At 35.8% G+C, this 26131-nt stretch overlaps 1 protein-coding gene across 2 annotated transcripts in view; it reads left to right on the forward strand.

Moving 5' to 3' along the window:
* The window catches only part of LOC113504795 (protein dead ringer), a 102796-nt gene that overhangs the window by 58835 nt on the left and 17830 nt on the right, over positions 1–26131 (forward strand). For both annotated transcript variants that reach the window (XM_026887243.1, XM_026887253.1), the window contains one exon: positions 8341–8413. In XM_026887243.1, the coding sequence (XP_026743044.1) occupies positions 8341–8413 (73 nt within the window). The remainder of the gene's footprint in view (positions 1–8340; positions 8414–26131) is intronic.

The raw sequence follows: 26131 nt of genomic DNA on the forward strand, positions 1-26131 counted from the left end.
GTACTTTCCGTTTTTTAAGCGATACAGCGCACTGTGTCCCTAAAGCTCACGAAAATCAGTTTGTTTTCTTGTCTCTTTTGTCGTTAGCACCAAGATCACTTCTCTTGCGACACATTTTGACAAAACTGTACAAGGTGTAAACATTCTTCCAATGCATTTACTGATTCTGAACAAAACATTTTCAGGTATCATACATATTAAAATAAGGTTGTATAGGCGTCATATTCAAAGAATCACCTTGCTTAACCTTGTATTCGACTGAAAATAGATTAGTCTCGTAGTTTAGGTATAAAATGACCTTATTACGTGTTGCGATGTTCGCCAATGTTAAATGGTGTCTATAAAAATAATAGAGTCATAATGAGTTACGAATGTCTTTAGTTTAAGAGAAGAATATGGAATAAGTATACCTAAACATTATTTATAGTCTTTTTAAAACATACGAAGTATATGTAACATCGGTATATCTACATTCATGGAATGGGACACTTAGATATTAATAGAATTTGACTGCGTGTATCCCATCAAAGTTAAAATTAAAAATTTACTTATTGGATTTTAACAACATAGACATACAACCGACTCCAGATAGAAACTACGTATACAAACATGAAATTTTGATGGGGCGACCTGCGATTGGCACTGGCGATTTGATTTACGTTAAATACAAAAGGATAAACAAAAACGGGTCATTCAGTCCGATACACGATGTTTTGAGACAGCAAACATAAATAAAAGAAAATACAGACGAATTGAAAACTTTCTCCTTTTTAAGTCGATTGAAAATCCTACAACATTCTTATAATCACCTCCCGAAATTCAATTATCTTTATCTTTCCGTTACGAACATCAAAAAACGCGGGCCTTTCGACGGATTCTTCGTCTCTCACCGAATTAATATTTCAAAAATCATAATTCAAATCAACATCAAACATGTATAAATTAATCTAATTGTAGGTGGAAATGTACGTAATTATACAAATGTATGTTACCTATCAATCTGTAAAAGTAAGATGCTCAAATGAGGAGTAATTTATGAGTAAACAATATGGGATGGGAATCACTTAGCGCTATCGTACTATCGTGCGTATCAAACGTACTGCTTCTGGACCATGCCATTGTAGAGAGATCCAAGAATAATGAAAATGTGATTTTAATGTAGCTGTTGCGGTTTTTATTTCATAAATGTTCTTTTATGAAACGTGTACCTTCAAAGTACGAAAACTCTCGTGCTCTTCTAAATAATTAAAGAGTTTCCGAAATTATGATTAAAAAAACGAAGTACAGGTAAGTATATATATTGTTTTACATAATGAGTTATTTTGGCACTGTGTTGTTGAAATTAACATCTTAAAATCATAATAAACAAGATCCTTATTTAATATTGTCATCAGCCTGTTCCAACAACGCAAAACGTATGTAAACTTTTTGCGCGTCAGCCTAAAAGCTAACAGTACAGAAAAACCTAAAATGACACAAAAACGCTAGCATAACGGTGTTTTAAAACAATGAGCATGGCTTTACAGTTGGTTCCGTACGTCATGAATGGTCCACCATTAGGTAACACATGATGGTACACTCTGATTTCGACACAAGACATCAGCTCGTATCAATTGAGGCTTTGTTTTTGCGGCCAACGCCCTGCCGGCTACTTTGCTGTGTTTTACATATAATGGGGCGGTACCCCAAGTTGTGGGTGACAGCGATTTTAAGTGTTCTTGTATGGCAGTTGAACTTTTGCACATGACTGTCATATGCATTGCTGTTGCTCACCCGTAACCCTCATGACGTTCAAAGGTTTAAATTGAAAAAGATTTTATTTTTGGGGAAAGAACTTTGTTGCTTTGTTGGGGACACGACTGAAGTCACAGAACAAAATCGCCTTACACCTTTCTCTACTTAGCCGCCGAACTGACACAGTGAATCTTTATTACTGTAGTGTAATGTGGAGACAAACAAACAATTAATTACGTCACAAAGTAAACTGTCCTTTGCCACTCCGACCTATTGCTACTGCAACCAACAACATACAAACTGACGCCGTAAAAACTCAGAACAATGGTTGTGTACTGTCGCTAACGCTTACACCTTGTACTACGATCGAACAACGTTTGTTTACCTCATTACGTCTCCGGTTAAAACTGTGCTACACACAATAAGACGACACCTGCTTCCAACTCTCTCCTGACTTCATTATCAACGTTTCAGCTTTTACCAACTCACATATATGTTACGCTTGATCATTTTCTAATGTCCGATCCCTGATCTTTTGTTTCAAACATGTGTGAATGTTATTTTTGAGTATCGAAGTAACTATTGTAAAAGAGGGGAAATTACTAAAATTATGTTAATTATTTTTTTGATTGGAAAGACTGAAATAAAAGTATATATATATATATATATAGCCCATGCTGAGGCGCCTAAATTGTATTCGAGCGAATATAAAGATAACAAAAGATGCAGTACTTAATTTGCAACATTGAAAAGGAATGATTAAATGTATTTATGTCCATAACAAAGGCAAATCGTGAGTGTTATTTAACTTAACACCTCATGATCAACTTCATATTTTGTGGTTACATTGAATTCGCGTTTACATTGATATTATATGAAGAAATTATATAAATTGAAAGTGGGAGTTGTGCCTCACGATTTCACGAGTCTACTGCACCTTATAATAATAGTAGTTAATTATGCATGCAATTGTAGCACGTTTGACAATTCATCAATCAAAATTAATCATGTCAACATATTGTTATAAGCCATTCTTTTGCTTATAATAAATAAAATGCATCGCAACGCAGAGCTTCCGACTTAAAAGAAATAGACCTATTCAAAACAGTTATTGACTATAAAATGACTGTAGATATTATGTACTGAAAATAAAAACGGTTTTAATGATAACACACAACTTAGCCCTGTATTCTAAACACCATTATCTCAGTACCGACGGTGCGTGACTACGGCAATACCATTTGACACTTATCAATACATTTTAATTTATTACAAACGGAAAACTGCGTTGCTTATAATTATAGCATTTGTGCGATATGCAAGCGATCGCTAGTGTACAATATATGGGTCGCTTTATCTGTGTTATGTTTGCGAACCCACGACTGACACAGCAGTTAAGTGCTCCGTTGATTGCAATGTAACATTGTCATTGCGACTTCATTGGAATGGAAAATCAATTTCCTTAGTTTATTTTCAGTGTTTTTTCTTTTGTTTGTTATGCAGTTTTGATAATTTTAAATAGAATGTTTGCGTTTTTTTACAGGGAAATCCGCTGCATTTTTGCATACACGGATATAGAAAATTAATTAATGTACAAAATGTTTGTCATTTGCCAATGATAATCGTTGTATTCTGTATGGTCCACTGTAAAGTAAACTAGATATAGTCTTCATAACAGAGGCACAAGCTCTACAAAATTTGATTTCGGTGTCGATTTATAAACAAAAGCAAAACAAATCACCGTTCGATTTGTCTATAAATCAAAGCTCAAATTTCATTTTATAAATATCGTCGTAAATTCTTACGAAACCGCAATGCATTACGTGATTGCTAAAGACAATACGAACGCAGAAACTAGTCCAACACATCCATACATCCATATTGTGTGCAAAACAACATTTATCCAGTAATTTCTCCTGTAAACCATCAAAAGCAATAAGTGTAAATCTTTTACATTACCATAAACGCTGTTACTATTATGTTTAGATACCTGAGAGTTTATTTATAAGCGCATCCTTCTTAAATATTACGCCTTTAAATTATTGCAAGCAATTTGAAATAGTCTCGCGGCGCGGCGCGGGTATGTTTGAGCGCGCACGGGCCAGTTCGTTCTGTCTTGTGTTATTTAATGTAAGCGCCCATGTGTCGACAAGTGCTAGTTTAAATTGTATTGAAATTGAGATTATATGCAGTCGTAATTTACGGACCGAAGTGTACCTGCGATGTGCATGGAGACTTGGGCATTGTTTTAACATTTTGTTATGACAGGACTCAGTCGATGGACTGTACAAAGAACACTTTATCACTTAAATGTAACATTATTTAAAGTCCATGAAGTTTTATAAGTAATAAAAAACCTCCATAAACCTATCTTTGTCGCACAATGGTCTATCAGAGCGGAATCGCCTACGTGTGTCAAAATTGAACGTTTTCAATATAAACGCAATGACTACACCTTGTCCCATTTACCAGTGATTCAATGTTGAGCATTGATTTATATTATTCAATACATCAGTCCACATGTTAGCCCGTTCAATGCTTACACAATTTTGAAGTTTATGAGATTGCGTTAGGTGTTGAAATTGAAAAGCAGCTTGATTGGCAGATTTTCGCACCACGGGATCGGAGTATTTATTATAACAAATTATATTAAGGGTCTTGGAATGCTTGAAATAGATTGAGGAAAATAGCATTTAGTAATCATCTGACCGAGCTACTTTCTGGTTGCAGTGTTGACAACTGAAGGTTGTTTTTATGGGATCGTCGATAACCGGGTGATTTAAATAAGGTTTTCCGCTTGGAGTTTCTGTAAGTTAACAAGGATACTTATAGACATTTCTAATGACAGTTCTTTGTGATTTATAGGTATCAAATGGGATAAAGATTCAGTACAGAGTATCGTAAGTGTATCGGTCCCGTAGAGTACTGAATAACTCGTAAATAGTAATGCGCAATAATCTTGATTACAGATACGTAGATATCTTTTGTCTTGTCACCCATTCGTAAGTTACTGATAAATAATATTATAGGTTATAAGTTAGCATAAATAACTTATGGAAGATTGATTTAAAATCACCTTGAGCCAAAGGCCACATCGATAAAACATGTATGGGCTACGATTGTTGACGACATAGTATAAACGACAGTGATTGGCCCTTATTGTTGTACATAAGCAATGCGCTCGTAAATGTTGCAAGCACTAATAATGTGCGCAATCGATTCATCTATTCGTGAACTTAATTTATCGATAAACGATTTTATCGACATCGATATTTTCTTTGTACATTGTATTATTATGCTATACAGTACACACCAGCTGCAGATCAATAACTCAAAAGGTCACTTAAAGCTTATAATGACTTCGGAAGTGTGAAAACATAATTTTCCTGTCAAAATATTAATTTATCAAAGAGCTCTTAATTCTATTTTCAGTTTGTGACAGTATTGAGGTATTTTTTTGATATTCCGCGACTCATTCAATAGATTTTCAAGTCATATTATTGTTTTTTCTAGGCATTATAATACATTTTATCGATACTTCCGATCGCTATTGTGGTGCGGCTCTAGCAGCATTTATGAACTTCATTGTAATCATAATTTTATAGTTCCACAACTATAAAATTATGATTTTATGTTATTTATAACTCTGGCCTATACTGATAAATTGAAACATTAAAACTATGAAATTTAAATTAAAAAATATTTCTGCGGTCGGGTTTTAAAACTTGAACCCGAAAGTCCCACGTTCACTATTCAACTGACATTTTTACGTGTGAATGAACTGTCAACTAATAATAGTTTACAAAATATTATGAGAAAATAAAAATAATTCCTTTTTAGACTTTGTTGCCATGCCACGGTACAATGGTCATGTTTTCAAAATATTTATTTATTTATTCAAGCGGAAGGGGAGAGTCGTTAATTGGCACATCACAATAGAGATTACGGAGCTTACCGGCCAGTTTTGTGATTCAAATATGGCAGCGCGGTGGGCGACAATATCCCAGTCCCGTTATGATAATATTCACGTAATTTCATACAATAATTTGTCCTGGAATTGTTCGAGTGGACTTTGTAATGCCCTTATAACACTGTCAACGTCTGTTTTGCGATAATTGGAATACATAATGTAGTGTCTTTCAGCGTGAGTTACGACGAGGAAGTTCGGGGTTCGTTTCCAGATGAGATATTTCTTTTCTTATAAATTGTATTTCAATGTTCATATGTAAATTTTAATCCTTATCCATATTAATTTGTACTTCGTACATTTTAATTGAAAGCGGTTCAAGTACCTACTAATAAAAATAACTGAAAGTCACTAAATCAATTTAGTCGAAGACATCTAAAAGTGTAAATTTATTTACGTATCGTTAGACACGTGTTACCCAGGTGTTGTTACATTAGTCGTGTCGGTGTCAATAGTCGGATCATAAGCGTTTGCGAGCGAGGGCTTGACTCTTAATAGCGGCAACAGGCGATCTCCTCTCGCATCAATCTTCCCGATCGTCACTGTCGGCTCGGACTCGCCCCCCGCGATTAATCACCAGCCAGAACGTTTTCGATTAGCGCCGGATAGCACAACAAATAAAAAAGCACGTTCCATTTACGAACGATCAGCGTACACCATTTGTTTTAGCGTTTGGATACGGTCGAGTATCCCGCGCTGGCCGGCGAAGGGTTAATAGGAACGCTATAGTTCTTTTTGCAAATGAACTGTTCCTTTAATGAGTGTAGGTACGCTAAGGTGTTAGACGGAAACAGGAAGTGTCAAATGGCGTTTCGTTGTCTCTCCACGGCCCAGTTCGTCGTAGCGCTAAGTGCGTCGATGTAATTGCCCGGGCAATGCAAATAGCTCGGTGTTTGATCGCATGTTAGGCCGGCGCCGGCATGTTTTCGACCTATGGGACACTTTAGCCCTCTCTTTAATGTCAACCGGACGAGTTGCGCGTGATTGTTTAACGGGTTCTTTGTTGTTTGCGTATGATGTCAGTATCACGCTTTCGCGTTGTCATGCCTTATTACGTTGATAGTGTCAATATCTCAGATTCAATCGGATTTTCCATACAACGGTGTTAAACATTAGGACTACAAACTTGAATAAATATAATACAATCTCACATACACATGAATATGCAAACTTTTTAAGTACAGTGTTTCATAACTCGAGGCAATATTACATGCAAACAATAGTAATAAAATAAATGTGATTATTGTAAGTAAATTTAGCACTTTATTGCGGCATGCCTATAGTATTCTTGAATGATACATGCTAGCACCTACATTTATAATAGTCATGAATAGGAAACCTTCGGTTATCGACCAAATAATAAAAACAAAAAAACAACTGAAAAACATTACAAAATAGGTAAATTACACTTCTAAATTTAAATTCAGTAGGTATAAAATGCTTCTATATTCGTTGACCAATCAAGCGTGTTCGTTTTATCTGTCGGTTAGCGATACGAGCATTATCGGTATTCAAATTGCTGAGTGCATTTAAATGGCGGATATCGCGTAATTGCTGCGGTGACACGCCTTCTACCGACCTCTTAGTGCTCCGCTTATCTGAAGAGCCGTGTCTGTATAATTAAGTATAAAAGCATATTACACGTGTAAAGTTGTAGTTAAATTCAATTTTTGTAGTTACTTTGTAGGTTTGTGATCGCTTTATAGGTATTGGTAATGGTATTTTTTAAATTAGTATATACCCTCATAAATATGCTGTGGCTCAACTTAATTATTCATTACTAGCTGTTGCCCGCGACTTCGTCCGTGTGGCTAGAAGATATAAGTTATGATTTATATCTTTTTCCTATTAGTCGCAGCGTGATGATTTATAGCCTAAAACCTCCTCGATAAATGGTCTATTCAACACAAAAATATTTTTTCAATTTGAACCAGTAGTTCCTGAAATTAGCGCGTTCAAACAAACAAACTCTTCAGCTTTATATATTAGTATAGATTTTTTGACCGAATATTCGGACTTTGGTGTCTACCGAATGTTGTTAACACCTTCTAAAAATTTAAACTGGTTCTTAGGCCGTTTTATTGATATAAAGTCATTGATAGTACAATTTATTAGCCACCTAAGTACCATGAGTAATGCAGTTCCTATGTTCGCGAGCATGATGCGGGCGCACGTGGTGGCATGCACCGTTGCCCATCACTTCCTACTCAGAATATTAATATCTTCATTATAACTAATATGGAAATAGTAATGTTTGACAGAGTAGTTTATTATGTAGCTTTTAGTGATATTGCCAAATATTACAAAAATACACTTATCAGGAACGGTTTACTTGGTAGAGTTCCTCTACGAGAATTAGAGAAGATCGAACAGTCGACTCTTTACGTTAAGACCCTCCAGTATTCTCCAACCTATGTAAGAGATCTATGTAAAAGAACTATCCTACTTCACCATCTTACTATCACCATCCTGAACAATACCACTCCTGATGACATGTTTTCCTAAATTATTTTCCAAAATCAAACCGTTCTTGTTTCCATCTTTTATCATTGTTACTGGTCTTATGGCTTCTATAAGACCTCCTTGCGATTAAATCTGTAAGTCCGTAATATTTCAATTAAAATTTCTCTTTTTTTCAGTTGTACGAGATCAGCGATGATCCACAGAGGAAGGAATTCCTGGATGACCTGTTCTCCTTCATGCAAAAGCGAGGTAAGTCCAGTTCCCACATACTTCACCTGTAAGGCCGCGACGACGTTGCAAGTTTAGCGGGGTTTTAATTAACGCCGAACTAAATTGTTATCAGCTGTTTAAAATTTGGTTATTGAGGATTATACATTTTTTACGACTTTTGACATAGGCTTCATGGGAATCAATATTTTTTATAGCTACAAATTGACTGTTATTGGTCTGTACGTTGAGAAAATTATTTGCGAAGCTTTCTAATCTTTCTCTCTGATTCTAATTCTAACTGTAGATTACACAGGGAGTTTAATTTCTCCGTTAACTCGCTACAGACTTTACCAAGCCCTCAGCCTTAACATATTTTGATTAATCCTTTGTAACGATTGATATTCATTGTAATTTATCACTACTCCAAATGCTCCATTCACGATCATCGATCCGAGTGATACGAAACAATCCACCTTAGTAAGATATCTCTTCACAAACAATTAATTTTGAAAGAGAGGTCAAGCTATTACGGTTTTAGATACAAATCGGATACAGTAATATCGGTCTTTGGTTGTATAAAATGGTTTTATATTGTAGATCGTTGATTCACTGATAAGATTGAAGTGATGGACGAGCTCAGATCATAAGGCAGAACTGTGGGCTATTAATGAAACTCACTATTTTGAAGGACGTCAAATTAATAGGAGGAAAGTGTAATCAGCGCGATTATGGTTGTTTTTTTGTGTTGGATATTTGAGACAGGTTTAGAACATGGTACGGTTTCTGTATTCTTTATTTACGATTATTACGCAAGAATCGTCGATTGTCATTTTGGTTTAAATAATAACTTTTACAATCTACTTGTCTTTATGAAACTTTTAATAGCAATAAACTATACTAAAAACAACACATACGACTTCTAATTATAATTTATCATTCGCAACACTTAAAATTGATTACCTACTGAAAGTTGCAATTATTGTATTTAATTCTCTTTTCACACAGCAATTTACTTTATAAGCTTAATACTCGCAAGTGTGGGAATTCGCTATTCCATGCTTATCCGTGAAGATAATCATTATATTTTAAATATCATAATAGAAATAATTAAGCGGGAGATCGTCCGATCGCTTCGGGCGTCAAGATCGTGCATGCGCGTGATTGATAACTCTACACCTGTCTCTTTTACTCTCACGTATTTTCGTATGTCTGTTCTTGTCTAGCTTTAATTGTTCTACGTTTTAAATGGCGCCGATTGTCGCTAGATAGATCATGTTGATATCTGACCGCCTTGTTGTTAGTCAAATCAATTGGTATTGTTGGATTGTAGCTTTGTTCGTCACTGTGTGGGATATTTTGTTTATGTACCTCCTAAACCGATTATTTATTGTGATCAATTGACATGTAGTTTGTTTTTGCCGTCTTGATTGACAAAGGCAAAACTAAGATCAGAACTGAGAACAATTAAGGTTTATTTAAGAGGTCTTCAAAAGAGTATTTAAATGATTGCTAGGGGCATTTTTCTGGGCAATTAGTCGGCTAATATTACAAATAATTGAGCAGATGGAACTGTCAGCTGTATTCTTCTAAACCAGTTTCTTCCAATGTAAGGCATCGAGTATCTCAATGTGTCGTCATACCCTTAGCATACAGTATTTTAAACAATTGACTTGCAGACTATCTTCATTTTGTTGACGGTTTCTGTCTTCAGGGAATGACTTTAACGTTTAAATTAGCTATGAGTACAATCATCCAAATATTATGTACATCGATATAATTGTATACTCCATTTAGACGAAAGCACAAGACATAGAAAAGTAACTACATCTTCCAAGCCTACGTAATTCGGACTTCTTACACCTCTAAAACGGTATTCCCTAATTTCCTCTTTGTGTTCACAACTCTTGTTGATAAGGGTTGGGTTGGTTAATATAAAAACCCAATAGCTTCATCAGGGGTTGAAATCGGGGGCGGCGCCATACGCTACACAATTTGTTACCCGGTGTAATTGAAACGAATTTCGGGTGCACCTCACACCGAAACTCAACATCGATTTTTTTTACTAATGTCGAGTAAAAAGCAATGGATAAATTGATAGAGGTTTACATTGAAGAGTTTGTAGATATATGATAAGAACAATAAGATTACGTTAAATAACAATTTTAACTATATCATTAATTGTTTTCGATTAGCTGACTCATTCCAATTTAAACTAATAGACCTGTTTAATAGCAGATTCATTGTTTCGATACTATTTAAAAGTTCCCTATCACTGTAGATATAGATTTCAGTGCTAATTGATTCGATAGTCGATAAGTAAAAACATTAAAGCGATTACATCTAAATTACGGGTCGGTGTAACACGTATCCGTTGGCGTTGAGAGTATCGGCGCGTAATCTCTCGCTGGCTTATCTTGTTCGAAATAAATTATTATTCAATTTATCACACCGAAGACCTGGCCAATAAACTTCTGGTTATTATTACGCGACCAGATAACTCAAGAAACTAATCGCATAAGACTGATTACGATTTGTTGGCTAGACCAGAAGTCAATGTATTTGATCCAGTTTATTCATTACAATTCTGCATATTTGTAAGGCTACAAATTGTGATAGCCCGAGGGAGAACAACATTTAATAATTAGAATTAATTTATTCGACGTAGGTTAGCATGTGTGAGCCATCAAACGGACTGATCTCCTCGTATTAATAATGTTTTATCATTTATTATTGCTCGTGAGTAATGAAAGTTAGTCCGCCACGCCCCGCGCCTTCTCAGCACTCCGTCTTCGTCTTAGTACAAAAAAAAAGAAATTAAAACCTTTTTTTGTCTCGGTTTTAATGCGAGCGACAAACGTTTATGTAAATGTTTATCAAAGTGTAATTAGTATTACACTGCTGGACTGACGTGGGTGTTCCAAATAAATCGATTAGTTTTTTGTATCGATACGAATTGCAAATCGATAATCGACTTTGATTGAAGTTGGATTGGTTGATAGGTAATTTGACGGCGATTGATGTCTAATTTGTTATTGATGAGTTAAATGTTATTATCTTGCTATTTAATAACACAATGCGCAGTTATTTGGGATTAGTTACTTGTTGCCAGGTTGGTACTTTTGATGTAGGCTAGTGATGTGTATTAGAATATGTTTGTCTGGTTATCGTATGAATTATGATAGAATATATGGTGAGTGTAGTGTTGTGACCACGTGACCGTCTCGTTAGCAGCTGATTGATCGGCCGGCGGCCGCTCCTTGCTGTCATACACATACAGGATGGGGTTTAAAACTGAAAATAAATAAAAAAATGATTTTTTATTTATTAAAACATAATTGTATATTTAACGCGCTCATTTTGAACAATTAGTTTTATAAAAATATACTGTTAAATCTTAAATAACATACATTTAAGTTCTACATAGGAACAAACATTTAACATATTAATATCTTATCACAATTCCGATACACAATCTCTGATAATGATAAGTGATAATAAAACTCTTCCGGTCTAAAATAATAATAGAACTTATTATCATTAAATCAACATTAGTAAAGTAATTTAAATCAAAACACAAAACACAATTTTGTTAAAACCAGTACAACTAAACTCAGTTTAAAATTGATCTGAGTTTAAAGATCACCATGTAGTTCAGCTATTGTTTCACTTGTTAATAGCGAGTGGGGTATAACTAATAACATCTCATTCGGATTCATTTCCCGTGATTAATTATCTGTTTAATCGATATAAGATGTTGTGCCAACAGCCTTCTCGAGTTTCTTCAAACACAAAGCCTTCAATTTCAAACCATAATGCTCAGAGATAGAGTGCATTTTTGTGTTATTTTGTCGTGATTGGAGATTAGGTTAAAGAGTTGATCTATCAAAATTTTTTCGTCTCATTGAAGATAGCCTTTGTTGGGGTTTTAATTGGTGTCTTAAACATGCATGCGGTTAATTCGATTTCGAGCTTGGCCTTCGCTCATTTGTTTTTGTCTGTTTAGCCTTTAGTTTAGACGAGTGTTAATCTAAAGTTGATTGATTGGAAGCGACTTCGATGTATGGGCGGGGACCTTATTACATTTTGAAAGTGGATTGTGGATTTAATGTGAATGAACGAAATGTTGTATTGTTTTTGTTGATCTCGTTCATTTATTTTTTGTGTTATCTGTTATATTCGTTGTCGGTTACTATGAAACTGGCAGTTAACGAAATTCATTGACAAATGATTTTTAAAAAGTAAAACATGGTATTTAAAATATAAAACCTTCATATACACTTGCAGATATTTTAAAATTGGAACACAAAATCTAAGAATAGCATTCAACAAAAGTTAAACATTTTAATATTCAAAAAGAGAATGTTGGGAATTCGTCACGCATGCGTATTATTGAATGTAACAAGTCTAGGCATGTCGTGCTTTAAATAACCAAAGATTGATGGAGGAGTCTCCGAACTCCGATTAGAAGTGGGGTGAAGATTAATGGTGCAAGAGTTAGTAATCATTGTCACTCCACTATTACTAATGCTACAGTTTTAATTGATTCTTTTTGCAGGAAACAATTGCCTGTAACATTTTCACTATTTAAGTTTTATGGAGTGACATTAGCATTAAAGAAATATAGATTGATTATTCAAATATGGTACTACGGTGTATAAATCTTAGGGTATGTGTTGTCACGTAAAGATAATTAAATTAATGAAAAATATATGCATGCTAATATTTGGCTTTTATTATTAACACGACTTCAAGCGCACATGCAAACGGCAGACATCAAAGCTGTCCTCGCATGAATACCCCAGATATTAAATAAAACCAGTTTCTGTTTGCTCAAGGCTTGTAGATACTTAATTATATTGACTAGAATTTAGGATTACAACTCCAATTAAAATTGAATTTACATATAACACGCAATAAATCAACTAATGAAGCATGTTATCAAATTAAATAAATAAATGCGGACAACATCACATACATTGTTCTGAACCCAAAGTAAGTTGCTAAAGCACTTGTGTTATGGAATTCAGACTCAACGAGGGTTCCACAAACACCCAGACCCGAGACAATGTAGAAATGTGAATTTTTACATTGTCCCGACCGGGGATCGAACCCTTGACCTCAGAGATAGATTTTTGCATTCGAATTTCAAATGTTTGCTAGCAACTGTCAAAAGTGTTAACTGTTATCGACAACAAACGATTGCAAGGCAATTCCAAATTCAAAATTAAACATACAATATAATCCTTATTTGTATGTATATTTATGTTTGGCCAATAAACCGTGAGTTTATTATACCGTGAGTGAGCATGAATGGAGTATGGAGGCGCATTGAACAACATTGTGACGGTCATCTAGAACCAATAACGGTCGAGATATCGCCGCGTCACGATGGGAGACCCACATCCTGACGGGACACAAGACATAAACTAAAAGCGATATAATAGAAAACCAATCTCAGCTTACTCTGTAGTCTGTGATTAACTTTTTATTTGTTGCTACATATGATCATAGAGTACAAGACTGTATTTGATGTTGACTGTCATTGAAATGGGTTGCAAAATCGATTTAGAATCCAAAAAGTAAAAATATAGTGCGCCAAATCTACTTGAGATTGGTAGTGTTGTTTTTGTCCCAAGACCCAAATAGTAAATGTAGAATATCGCGATTGTCTATGAATTGGGCCAGCTCTTGCGGTAGTCAAGCAGACAACACTATCGATACGTGCACAATAGTGTTACAAAATCGAGAGATCTAACTGAGAACTTTTCCGATATTGAACCGATTACAATTTAAGTCAGTAATACGAGTAGATATACAGAATTATTGTCGTTGTTGTAAGCCAAGTTAGGTGATATATCAACTAATGAGGCTTAAATTCAATTTCTTATTCCGATCACATCTCGCAGCTGCCTTTAAGTACACAATAATGTCGACATATGACATAAAGGTATGCGCTTTCCCAATTAGCCGACTTTCCCTGCGTGCGTTTGATAATTATGCCGTTTACACAAGCCTAGTAGCCGCTACTGGTTTGTTTGTCTCCCATTCCACCTTAAATAACTACTCAGAAAAAATATCAGTGACTTTTGTTTGAACTTATGTACTTATCTAAACGTATTCTTCTTTAAACTTGCCTATTTGTGCGTTAAACACTTGTAGTTGTTAATTTTAAAACGTTCCGTACAACAGCGGCCTGCCATTTAAGAATGCCAGAATTATTTATTAGTTTATTAGACTAGCATTCCAAATTTAAAAATCCATTTCATTTATTTATAAACAACCGTCTAAAAAGAGGATTTTAATTAAAAATACAGATCTCATTTCGTGGAATTCTCAAGATTATGATCGATTATTTTCGTCGTGTCGTGAAAAATGTTAGCGACATTATGTCGACGCGCTCTGCGGCGTATCGGGATCAAAAGCTCGTCGGCAGCTGCTTGATACTTATACAAATAAAAGTGGAATTAATCAACGCAATGCTAGTGTTGGGACAACAAGTTTTTATAGGAAACGGCGATGACCGCAAAAATACATTAATATTATTTTACGCTACATTAAAGTTCGCTATATCCAACTTCATTTCCTATGAATATAAATATACGTCATTACCAGCATACTTTAATGATTTACCTTTGTGAGCTTTCCTTAGTTCCGTTTTTTTGCATGTAATGTGAACACAGAGTATAGAGTTGGATCCCGTCACTAGCGGCGGCGCGGATGAGCGGCACTAGAGTTTCCTGCAATACTCGACTCATTCGATGATAATCTCTCGTCGCAACGCGGATTAATATATCAAAGTCGCGGAATGCCCGACTTACACATTTTTAATTTAACGAAATCGTCCCGCCAACGTTTACCGCTCTATTAATAATTTTTATCGCGTCTTAAACGTTCCTTTTGTTTTTGCCACTAATAAAATTATTTTAATAGTCTTAATGCGACGCTTTGATCTCGGTAACGCAATATATCTGTTTCCAAAACGCATTTGAATGTTACTTTTTATGTTAGACACTGTCATTTGTAAGTTTTTATCGGATACAAATTACAAAGTGTGTGTCGCTCCGTATTTACGATCGCTTAATGAACCGGTTTGCTTCATAACGCTAATGTTTATTGTTTCACAAATTCGGCTCTCATAAAGCCCGATCCCTCAGATTTCAAGAGGTTAATATTTATTTTTCGGACGAGCTTGAATGAGTTTCGCTTGCATATATTTAGTGTTCATTAATAAAAGTCAAAATACATTAAGGGTCGCGTTCACGGCGCGCTTGAACTCGGTTTAACGCGGACTTCCAGGGATTAAGTGATTGTTATGTAAATGTTTACCGGACTTGTCGAACTTTTGAATTTATTCTGTGGTGACATTCTGCGAAACATGTTTGTTTTGTCATGCAAAAAATAAACACATCATAAATATTAATAGTGTAGTTAGTCATAGACACATCAAAGTAGAGAAGTGGCGCCAAAATACGGAATAAATTAAAATATTAGCACGCCATTAATTTGATTTTTAATGTAAATAGTCGTGATATTGTAAGTAAATCAAATCGACATACCGAACCGTCATCGACTAAGCTAGTTCGTTTAGTGCCATCGAGCCAAATCTCGATCTGCGCCTGCGCATCGTGGGAGGATGATATACATCATCTCGCCAAATTAATAACGCGAATAAATTACTCAGAATAAAAGAAAACACTGTTAAAACATACTTTAATGACAAATACAGGATGTGAGTAATGTGCGTAAATGTTGAAAATGGCGGCAATATTTCTCTCTGACAATTGTTTCTACGGAATTTCGTAAATCTATGATATTAAATTCATTCTTACATTTATGTTGATTTATGTTCATTAATAGTTGAGCGTTCGAAACATAAATTTCAAATTTCATTCGAAAGTTTGACTATATCGCGGAAGCTCTATGGTTTCACTTCCTTATTCAAAATTCAAATTCATATGTACTAACAGCATTACCCTAACGATGTCATGGTATTTTAATATCAACATCCATTATAATTTAATGAAACAATAACACTTCTCAGTCACATAGGCGCACATTGTTCGTCATACCGCCTAATTCTGCCAAAAATAATCGCGAGCCGAAACCGCATTGTATTGGATTCGAGCCGCGTGTTTAATCGATTATGTTTAGGTATCGAATTCGCTCGCCGATATTTGCAATTTAATTGACCTTTTGAAATTCGAAGCTTTGATATTCGATTTTAAAGGTTTGGCGAGAATAGTTGGCCAGTTTTTAGTTTGTATTATTTTGTGCCTGAGTTTATTAAAAAAAGCATATTATTTTACTCTCTCACGAAATTAGAATATTGCGAAAATGAGATGTGATAATAAAATAATGCAATATACTGAAAGTTATAGAAATTTATGAAAAGTAGAGCTCTTTAAATTGTTCAAAGTAGTGGACTACTAGCAATTGCTTTTCTTGAAGATAAGTGCGAATGATAACACACTTTAATAAACAATTAGGTGCTTTTTATAGACAGGAAACTGTAACTGGTGTTAATAAAATTACAGAATGGATTGTCAGGCCATTTGAATACTCGATTACTGGTTAGTACTGGACACCTTTCATTTCAATTTAACACAATAAAACCGAGCGATAAAAGTAATCGAGCATTTGTTTCTGAGAAGTATAGGCAATAAAAAAAACGTTATTCTGACCGAGTAGGGGGAGTGTGACCGCATTATAATACTAAAAACACGGCCGACGATTCTTTTCCCGCCATCGCCAGCCAGCGCTTTGTTGTCCGTCTGTCCATCCGCATCAAATGCGCTCATAAATCATATTCGTCGTAAATTCGATACGAGTTACAATGAAAGATCTGTTCTTTATTTGAATCTCAACGAATTTCGTGTGTGACATTCTTTATGGAGCATAATTGTATGAACGCTTTCAAAATTCGAACTTTAAGTGCGTTCTTTATGCAAATTATAGTGTATAAATATTGGAGTATGACCACCTCATGTGGGCATTGGAAAATTAATATTTTTGTGCTCTGTGCCATTTAGCATTCGCAAGCCGGGGGCCAAAATCAAGGAAAAATGAATGTTTCCTTTCTTTCTTGTGGTAATGACGGGAGTATTATAGAGTAGGATCACAAATTGCACAGTAGCTATTGTTGCATGGTCGGCCCCACACATCATCGCGTGTTTACGCGACAAGCACGTACGTTTTACTTTGTCGTCGGCGACATCTGCTGGCCCTAGCTCTTGACGAAAGCTCTTATGTCAACGTGACAAGGTTTAAAATTCAAGTAGATATATGAAGTGCTAAGAGGCTGGCCTATCAAGCATGCCGTTAATTTTATATACAGCGTGTAAAAAGATTTTTATTAACTTCATTTGAAGCTTTTTCTTTTTCTTTGCACATAAAAAGTTTGATATTTATCATGGCTTTTCTATATTGACTGACATCTATCGATACAGCGTAAACGACTTCATCGGAGGTCTTGTAGAATGACCAATTTGTTATCTAACAGAAACAAATATACGTGACCACCTACACAATACCCGAAAATACACAATCTAAATTCAACCTTAAGTAAATCACAATAGAGTTGAACTTGTAAATGCTATTTAGAAATCCTGTGACAAAAAAGTGATAAGTTCTTTGTAATCCTTCTGACGCCACAGAGGCTTACTCAAGTTAATTGCTTTGGAATAGTTTTTTTTTATTTAAATGTTTTATTATTGTCCGTCTACCTGAATTGCCGGAGACAGTACTGCAATAGATAGGCAGACGTAGAAAAAACTATCGATAATTTGTCATGACTCACGATTCAGCAATGTTATCGATACGACGGAATGTTTTTATCGAGCTCTATTTGTTTTGGTTTGTCGTTAGAACCTACTTAATTAAGGTGTAACTATATTATATTCGATAACTTAGTTTTGATGTTGCTGAATTGAATATTAACTTTTGTTCAAAAAAATCATCTTCATACATTTAGAGTGATTTACACACTCTTTAGAAAATTCAAAACAAAATGAATATTAAAATAATTCTTATGTAAATTGCTCCTATAATCTGCTGATATTTTTTTTTAATTGATCTACCGTAATGCCTTTATTTTATGACGCTGGCCATTCGGGCTCCAGACGTCCGCCGGGTATTTCCACAATGACAGCTTTTACACTCGCCGCCATTGTCTATGGCGTGTTTCTCAACAAACATCCCAATTTCTTTTCAATGTACACAGCCTCTATAAAATAAAAAGGAAAAAAATATATAATAGCTGTCTTTGACTTTTTTCTACAACATTTATTTAAATCCATGTTCTTTCCAAGAATTTCAAACGGTATTCTAAAATTTTGTAATTAAGAACAATGAGTTCGGTTTTCGAAATTCATTATTCTTTTAATAGCTGGTCATTTCTAGTCGGCAACATAATGCTCCCCTATTCTTATTCTAAAATAGTGTTGTATCAATGTAATACCTAATTACAGAGAACGTGCGAACCGAAATAGGCAACATGACTACCGAAGGCACGTCCTATTGAGCGCAATAATAAGTACAGTTCGTTCAAATAAAACGTTTCAAGTTATTAAACGGCTCCACCGCACCCAACAAAGGACTATTCTGGTAATGTCAACACGCGTTTCCGTCGCAAACGAGGCATAAGGAAACAAATGAAGTAAAACAAATGATTCGCAACATTGTTAAGAATTCTTATGCCGATATCGAACTGCAATCAACAACTCCTAGCGAATTTGAAACTACAATTTTAAAAGGAATGTCCTTTTTTAATCTTTAAAAAACCAACTATAATCGACTCAATATGTCAAAATATCTTACTAGTGTTAAGAATTTACGAAATATCTTACTTACAAGAACCTTATAGGTTACCGACTAACGGAGTCTCATAAATTATCATAAGAATTGTCTTATAAGGAAACAAGCGGACTACGCTGGGGTCTACAAATTACAACAAAACGCTCCATTCTAGGGCTCCATTTACAGCTACGCCGTAGCCGTTCTAAATGTCGATCGTGTTTCGAGATCGCGCGCCAATTGCCGATCGCGGGGCAATTTGCCGATCGCTGATGACGTTTCGCGGAAGCGGTTCGCGGCGTCACGCTGCGCCCGCGCACCCGCCATTGCTATATAATTTATTGGCTATTTCGCTGTAATTGTACCTTCGCCGCCCTCCGCTAAATATTTCCACATCTTAGCGTGCAACTCACAACATTGTTATAAGGCTATAATTTTATCTACGACTCTATCGAGGTTGTGAGCCCTTCGTGCGTGTTTTCGCTTCAATAGTTGCGATACTTCGATTGCAATCCTAATTTATTGTACTTACTACACATAACTAAAAGGGGTATGATATGTAGGTTATGCAGGCAATAAATACCTAACCAAATATTTACGTTAATATGAGAGCCTTACGTTTTTTTATTGACATAGTAAAACAACAATCAGAAACCAGTTCAATAACTCATTCGAACTTCATTCAATTCGATATATTGACTGAGTCATTATAATTGGATGAGTGAACTGAAGGCTAGTAGAGTCAAAAGCTAGTAGTCACGGTACTTAACTACCAGTCGAGCGGACAAACGCGGCATCGGCAGTCCGGGAGGCCGAAAGACAGGGGCCGAAAGCCGACACCCTAATTGTTTTCATCGCCTTACCATTTATTGTGTCACAACACTAACTTTATCACTTTATAGTGTAAGTAGGGACTCCTTTTAACAGACCACAGATAAAAAAGGTGCGCGGTGGGTTGGTGAAACCATAGATTAAAATTTCGTTCATAGCGTGTTGAGTAAAACAGTTAAGTTTAATGGTAATAGGAAATTAAACTTATTTATTTATGTCTAAAGTTAACTTTAACAAATACGATGTTTGATTACTTTTCTTTTTATAATATAAGTATTAAAATGAGCCATAAAATGAAAGCATTCTGAATAAATGTAGCAAATTGAAAAAAAAAAACAGCAAAATATTTTTTTAAAACAATTTCACGTCGACATTCATTACTTTATATTACACGTATCTCTCATCTATTTCATAAAACATTCGCCGGTTCCACCATTGTATGAATCCCAAGTGAATTGCAGTCGGGAAGTAATTGTAGTACTTAATTAAAATAATTGTCCAATTGTCATTACGATTGCGGTCCACAGTGACGGATAACGTGCAAATCACAGCAAAACATCTTGATTCGTAACTATAACTGTGGATATGCAATTTTCAAATTACAAGCATGTGGGATCACGCAAATGACTTTATATGACTTGAAGGCCTAGTAGCACGTCTTGACGTTATATTATTGTGGTCGTGGAAGCGTGACAGAGCATTACGCGTCGTAGAGCGGCGTCTCTGTTCCACATTGTAAATATTACTTTTGGAGATGATATTAAACTCTTTGCTTGGGAAATGAACCTTTTCTTCGGGAAATGACTTCTAGATGTTAAATGTGTATACCATACTACATGAAGTAACTAAAAACTGTCCAGAAATATGGATGAGGAGCCTCCTAAAACTAGTTTAGCTAACTCGACAAAAAAGGTTGATTAAAATTGAATAATACATCGACTAAATTAGCTTGTGTTTTAACTCATGCAAGTTGTAGTTTAATTCATTAGTGTGTAGGTATGTGTGTTTTTAAACATCATAAATGTCCGAAATAGTTCAAGCGAACAAAGACCAAAACAATTTTGTTTTAAAATGAAATCAAGATTATTATTTAAACACGAAATGAATTTATAAACTGTACGAAAAACTCGGAATCGAAATAGTCCAATGTTGTAATGGTCTAATTCCAGATAAATGGAATAATGTGGAGGTCACACGTTTGGCTCTGAACCGCCACATATTGTGCTGTTCGTAACACGAAACCGACATTTAATTTATTTCGACTTTAATGTACGTTATCACTGGTCGAATTCAATTTTAAATTGCTAAATCTTTTTCAAACATTCTTCAAATTAATTTTTATTTTCTCGCCGACCAGCTTCAAAGGAATGTGGATTTTTTTTCGCGTGCCGTTGTCTTGTCTCTCATTTTGCGCTTACATTGTATCGTATATTAAGTGTTTACCCATTGGCCTATTTCGATGTCAACAAACGTTAATTCCCTCCTGCCGGTGACTAGGTTATAAATAAAAACGGCCACGATTAGCGTGTGTCTCATTAATCATCCAGTGTATAGTGTCAAAACACATCCACGCACTCTCTGATCTCGGTACCATTCAAAAATTACACTTTCCAACATTCTCTTGTTCAACAGAAACGCTGGAAGCTAATTGCTTTTAAATTGTGTTCCTTTTATTTTTTTCTTCACTTGAAATAAGTAGGACACTTGAAGTTTTCTTTACCAATTCAGTTCGTCACATAAGATTAATTATATAATGATTAATTTGTTCTATTATAACGCTGTCGAGGCGGGTAACTTAGGCCTCTCGTCACTTAATGTCACCGCTGTTGCCACGCTGTAGCCACATAATCAAAACTACAATAGTTCATATTTATTATTGGATTGCGGAAACGTGTTTGGCTCTGTTCCATCGTATGGTTATTGTAAAATTTCCACGACCTTTATCAAAAACATGATGAGGAGGTATTTCGATTTCTGAGGATCTTACTTTATGATGAAATATCTCTTTGTTCTTCAATCATTTATAGTCTACTTGGTTTATTAACGGTCATCATTAGGGCGGTAATGATTTGATTTAGTTCAGTTTAACACAGTGTCGGCTGGAGCGCCTAGGCGTCGTGCCAACATCCATAATAACAGCTTGCCCACAATTAGCCGGGGGTGAATGATAAAATAATTCGGCATGTCTCACCGATCGCTCTGTATGTAGTATTGTTTCAACATGATCTACTGCCGCTCTTTGATCAAAGGCGACTGCAACCGTTACAGTTGTTTCGCGAGGATGATATTAATCAAACACATTTATTGCGGTCGCATTCAAAATTAACTGCCGTATATTAAATTTGTGTTCTGAGAACTGTTGGCTATCAAATATTTCCTACAATAAACCAGTTGGGCCCGCTGTTAAACTTCTCAGATTGTTGTGCCATCTGAACGACGAACCACAATAACAGCTACGTCATATTCCTGGATCGCAGCCAATGTTTTATGGACATTTATTACGGTTAATATAATAATGTCATTTAGCTGTACTAACATGTCGTTATATGAACATTAGTGCGCAGTTGAGTCAGGAATCAAACGATAGCGCTCTCCATTGTGATGCGATTGGTAACGCGTCGCGCGCCGCGCCGCTGTTGGAACAGATGTGGCCGGGCTCGTGCTTCCAATACATAACAACATCAAAATAAATAACAAAGAACTAATCAAAGAATTCAGCCGGCAAACAAGAAGACATGAAATCTCCCGCGACGTCTGTCAAATTAGCATCACAAACGAAAATAGCGTCATTCTAATTATTTTGATGACTCAACCGAAATACAATTAATCTTGCCGGTTCTGTGAACTGTCGCAAGTGACGGATGGACGAAAATATCGTCGCATTTCGCGATAAATAAACTTGTGAGTCGAATATCGGATTTCGATTCCATCGGTGCTGCGTATCAAAGATTTTATACGCGTGTTGGATGCGGGCAGCGGAGCGCAATACCGGACGCCGGCGCGCCCGCACACCGGACCGTATGCACAACACGGCCTGCCAAAACACCCGCTATATCACACTACATAATGCAAATAATAAAATTGTAGTCATACAGAAAAAAAAACAGCGTTAAAGAAGCAGAACTTGTCAGTCACAAAATATGCACACCGGTTTACCATCTGGTCATTACACCGTCAACATAATTTTAGTAACAATCTTTGGTCTGACAGGATTGAATCTGAAACTTTGTGCTATTTAGTGGCTGGTGTATCTCAGACCGGAAATCAGCTGTCGTATCCCGATTCTTAGTGGGAGATCGGCCAATGCGCGAGGCTGAGATTACATTAGATCGAGTTGGTTCCTAGAGTCGTGATTGGAAACTCGAGACGCGCTGTGTTCACCGGGACTGTCTCGGTTAATTAGAATGCTTTGTAAGAATAGATTTGCCATCGACTTTCGAATCTTGATCTACAATTATTCATGTTGTTCGCAATCATATATCTACTAGTACATACATGTCTAACACAGCGTTTATTCTTCGAAACGAATCCATATTTTTTTAATTAAACTTGGAAAACTTAGTTTTTTTGTTCGGAATAAGAATCATGCTCTAAGATCTAACAGAGTCAACTTATTTAACTCAATAAAATCCTCTGTTATTAAATTACAAGCTTGAGGCGTAAACGGAGAGCTCATATCGATTTGTAACATTTCGTTTCGGCTGTAATCCAATTTGGGGTTACGAGTTATTTAAATCGATATCCTTGACGAGTATAAGGAGTTTTCAGTGTAACTATTTTATTGGTAGTCGTCATGATGGTCGGTTGATACAGTGGCTCATTGTGGGACGCGTGACGCCGCGTCTGAGCCGCGTCTAGCCGCGCTCCGCTCGTAAATCACGCGCGCCACAAATTGGAAACCACCGCTAAACAGCTCGCCACTATAAAAAATCTCAAATAATAACTTCGGATCTAAATCTCATAAAAATATGATTTCGAGTATTTTTGAGTGGGTTTTTAATCCCGACGTGGTTTTACGATGTTGTAAATTTTGATTAATAACAGTTGCGTATAGGTGGCGGTGGGGTCGGACATTGTTGCGGTGACCCATTTACGGTGCGTGGATTGCGCCGTATTTTGGCGGTGGCTCTCCCAGACCAAACAAGCCTTGCCCGCGGTGACCCTGTAACGTGACTCATTTTAATCAAGCTCTTGGAATACATAAGAACTGTTCTTACCTTAAAATCTTGCACCTATACTATTGTAAAATCATAATTAAGTAATTCAAGTTTGGCTACCAAGCACCACCAACTAAATAGCATGCCCGTAGATTATGTTATCCAATTAATATAGGTACCATGCAGTCGGACGTTTAATCCTACCCATAGATATCTTTACAAATAATTCTATAAAGCTATAAAAACATTAATTTAATTTGACACCAAAGCATTCACCATTCTATGAATGCAACGGAAACAAATTTTACAACAGCTATGAAACTTAATCGTCGGATCATTCCTACGAAGTATTTCATAAATCTCATGAAGCGTAACGTCGACAAAACTGTGTTACTTCGTCAATTCTCCACGGTCGACGTAATTAGATGTACCTACATTTAAAATAAAACATAACTATCGGGAGTGTAGGCGTGACAATAAGTCATTATGTATGTAGGCAGACACGTCAATCCACGTCCGCTGTCACTTCAATTTTTCTATTCTATTTTCCTCCATTTTTTCTGTAGAATTCTTTCTTACGATGTAGATGCGTCGCGGCGCGGGGGCTGCGCGGGGGGTGCGCGGGACGGTGTGCGGGGAGACGCTCACAATCCGTCACATGATTTGAACGGTATCCGATTTAGCTCTTGACAATGAAGGGACGTTTGGATTTTGTTGTTTATTATTACTTTGAACCTTATTTTTAGTTATGATTTTAATTCTGTATTTAAATTAGTTTGTAACGAGTCTTAAAATTAGGATTGCTTTGGTTTTACATTCCTAGGAAAATTAATACCGTTGTTTCCATGGGTCCTCTAATTCGTATTGAGTTAGTCCTGACACATTTCAAATCAAATAAAAAATGCAATTAAAATGCTGTAAACATTCATCAATCAATAAATAACTCACTTTAATCCCGAAACAGTAACTAATTCATCACATCATTGACACCGTTTCATTACAATGATAACATAACCAATAATGGGATGCCAGGGCAGATACATCTCGTTACGAATCGAATTTATTCATCGGGGTATTTATTGTGCCGGCCTTGGGGCAGTCCGCCGCGGGGGCCTATAAAATCACACGGATAAATAACAACGCGATCGGGCCGTAATTAAAAACATAACTTATTAATAATCGTTTATTAACGCTCGCGGGTCGTACTCGCACTTGGTCCGGTCGGGCTGTACCCGTGCCTCGCTTACACTCAGATAAATCTACTTTATATTCATTTCCATTTATTGAGTATTTATGTAACGTTGATTTAATTTGATTTGGGAGTGTTAATTCTAATTTTGATGGCACTTGAGTATTGTAAAACAAAACACAAGAAATCTCGATACAAAATCAAGCGTTGAAAATTAGATTTTAAATTTGACAGTAATTGACGTGTCCGTATTAAAAGTACAGAGTTTCATTAATAACATGAAATAGTGAAGTCATTTCGCTTCAGGCTCGAACGTAAGTATTGATTGTACAATTATTTTGACCATTGCAACATGGGGTCCACTTACAATGACATACATGTTTATGCTCATTGCGTGGTCCAATAATGTGAGAATTGCTTGCGTGCGAGCATTATTTATAAGACAGTCGCTTCAACAGATTTATAGTTATTTAAACATGTTCTGTCCAGTTATGTCGAAACATTTTATAGTTGACAATTTGTTAAAGTAAAGATGAGTCTGAATGTCATTATTCAAAATAGTTCTAAATACTTTAACCTCGAACTGGGTTGATATAAAAAGGCATTTTCACTCTTCGTCGTATAAAAAATTTGTCATTACTCAACTATTATTTTCACTGACAAATAATTCAGAGTATAGCAACATGAACACAAAACGGAAAGAAAGCGCAATCGTCTCCCAAAACAACAATAGTTGCTAAGGCGAGAAGAGAACAATAAACTGGCTGATTTATTTTAATAAAATAATTT

This window comes from Trichoplusia ni, chromosome 2 (assembly GCF_003590095.1).
Source record: "Trichoplusia ni isolate ovarian cell line Hi5 chromosome 2, tn1, whole genome shotgun sequence".
NCBI lineage: Eukaryota > Metazoa > Arthropoda > Insecta > Lepidoptera > Noctuidae > Trichoplusia > Trichoplusia ni.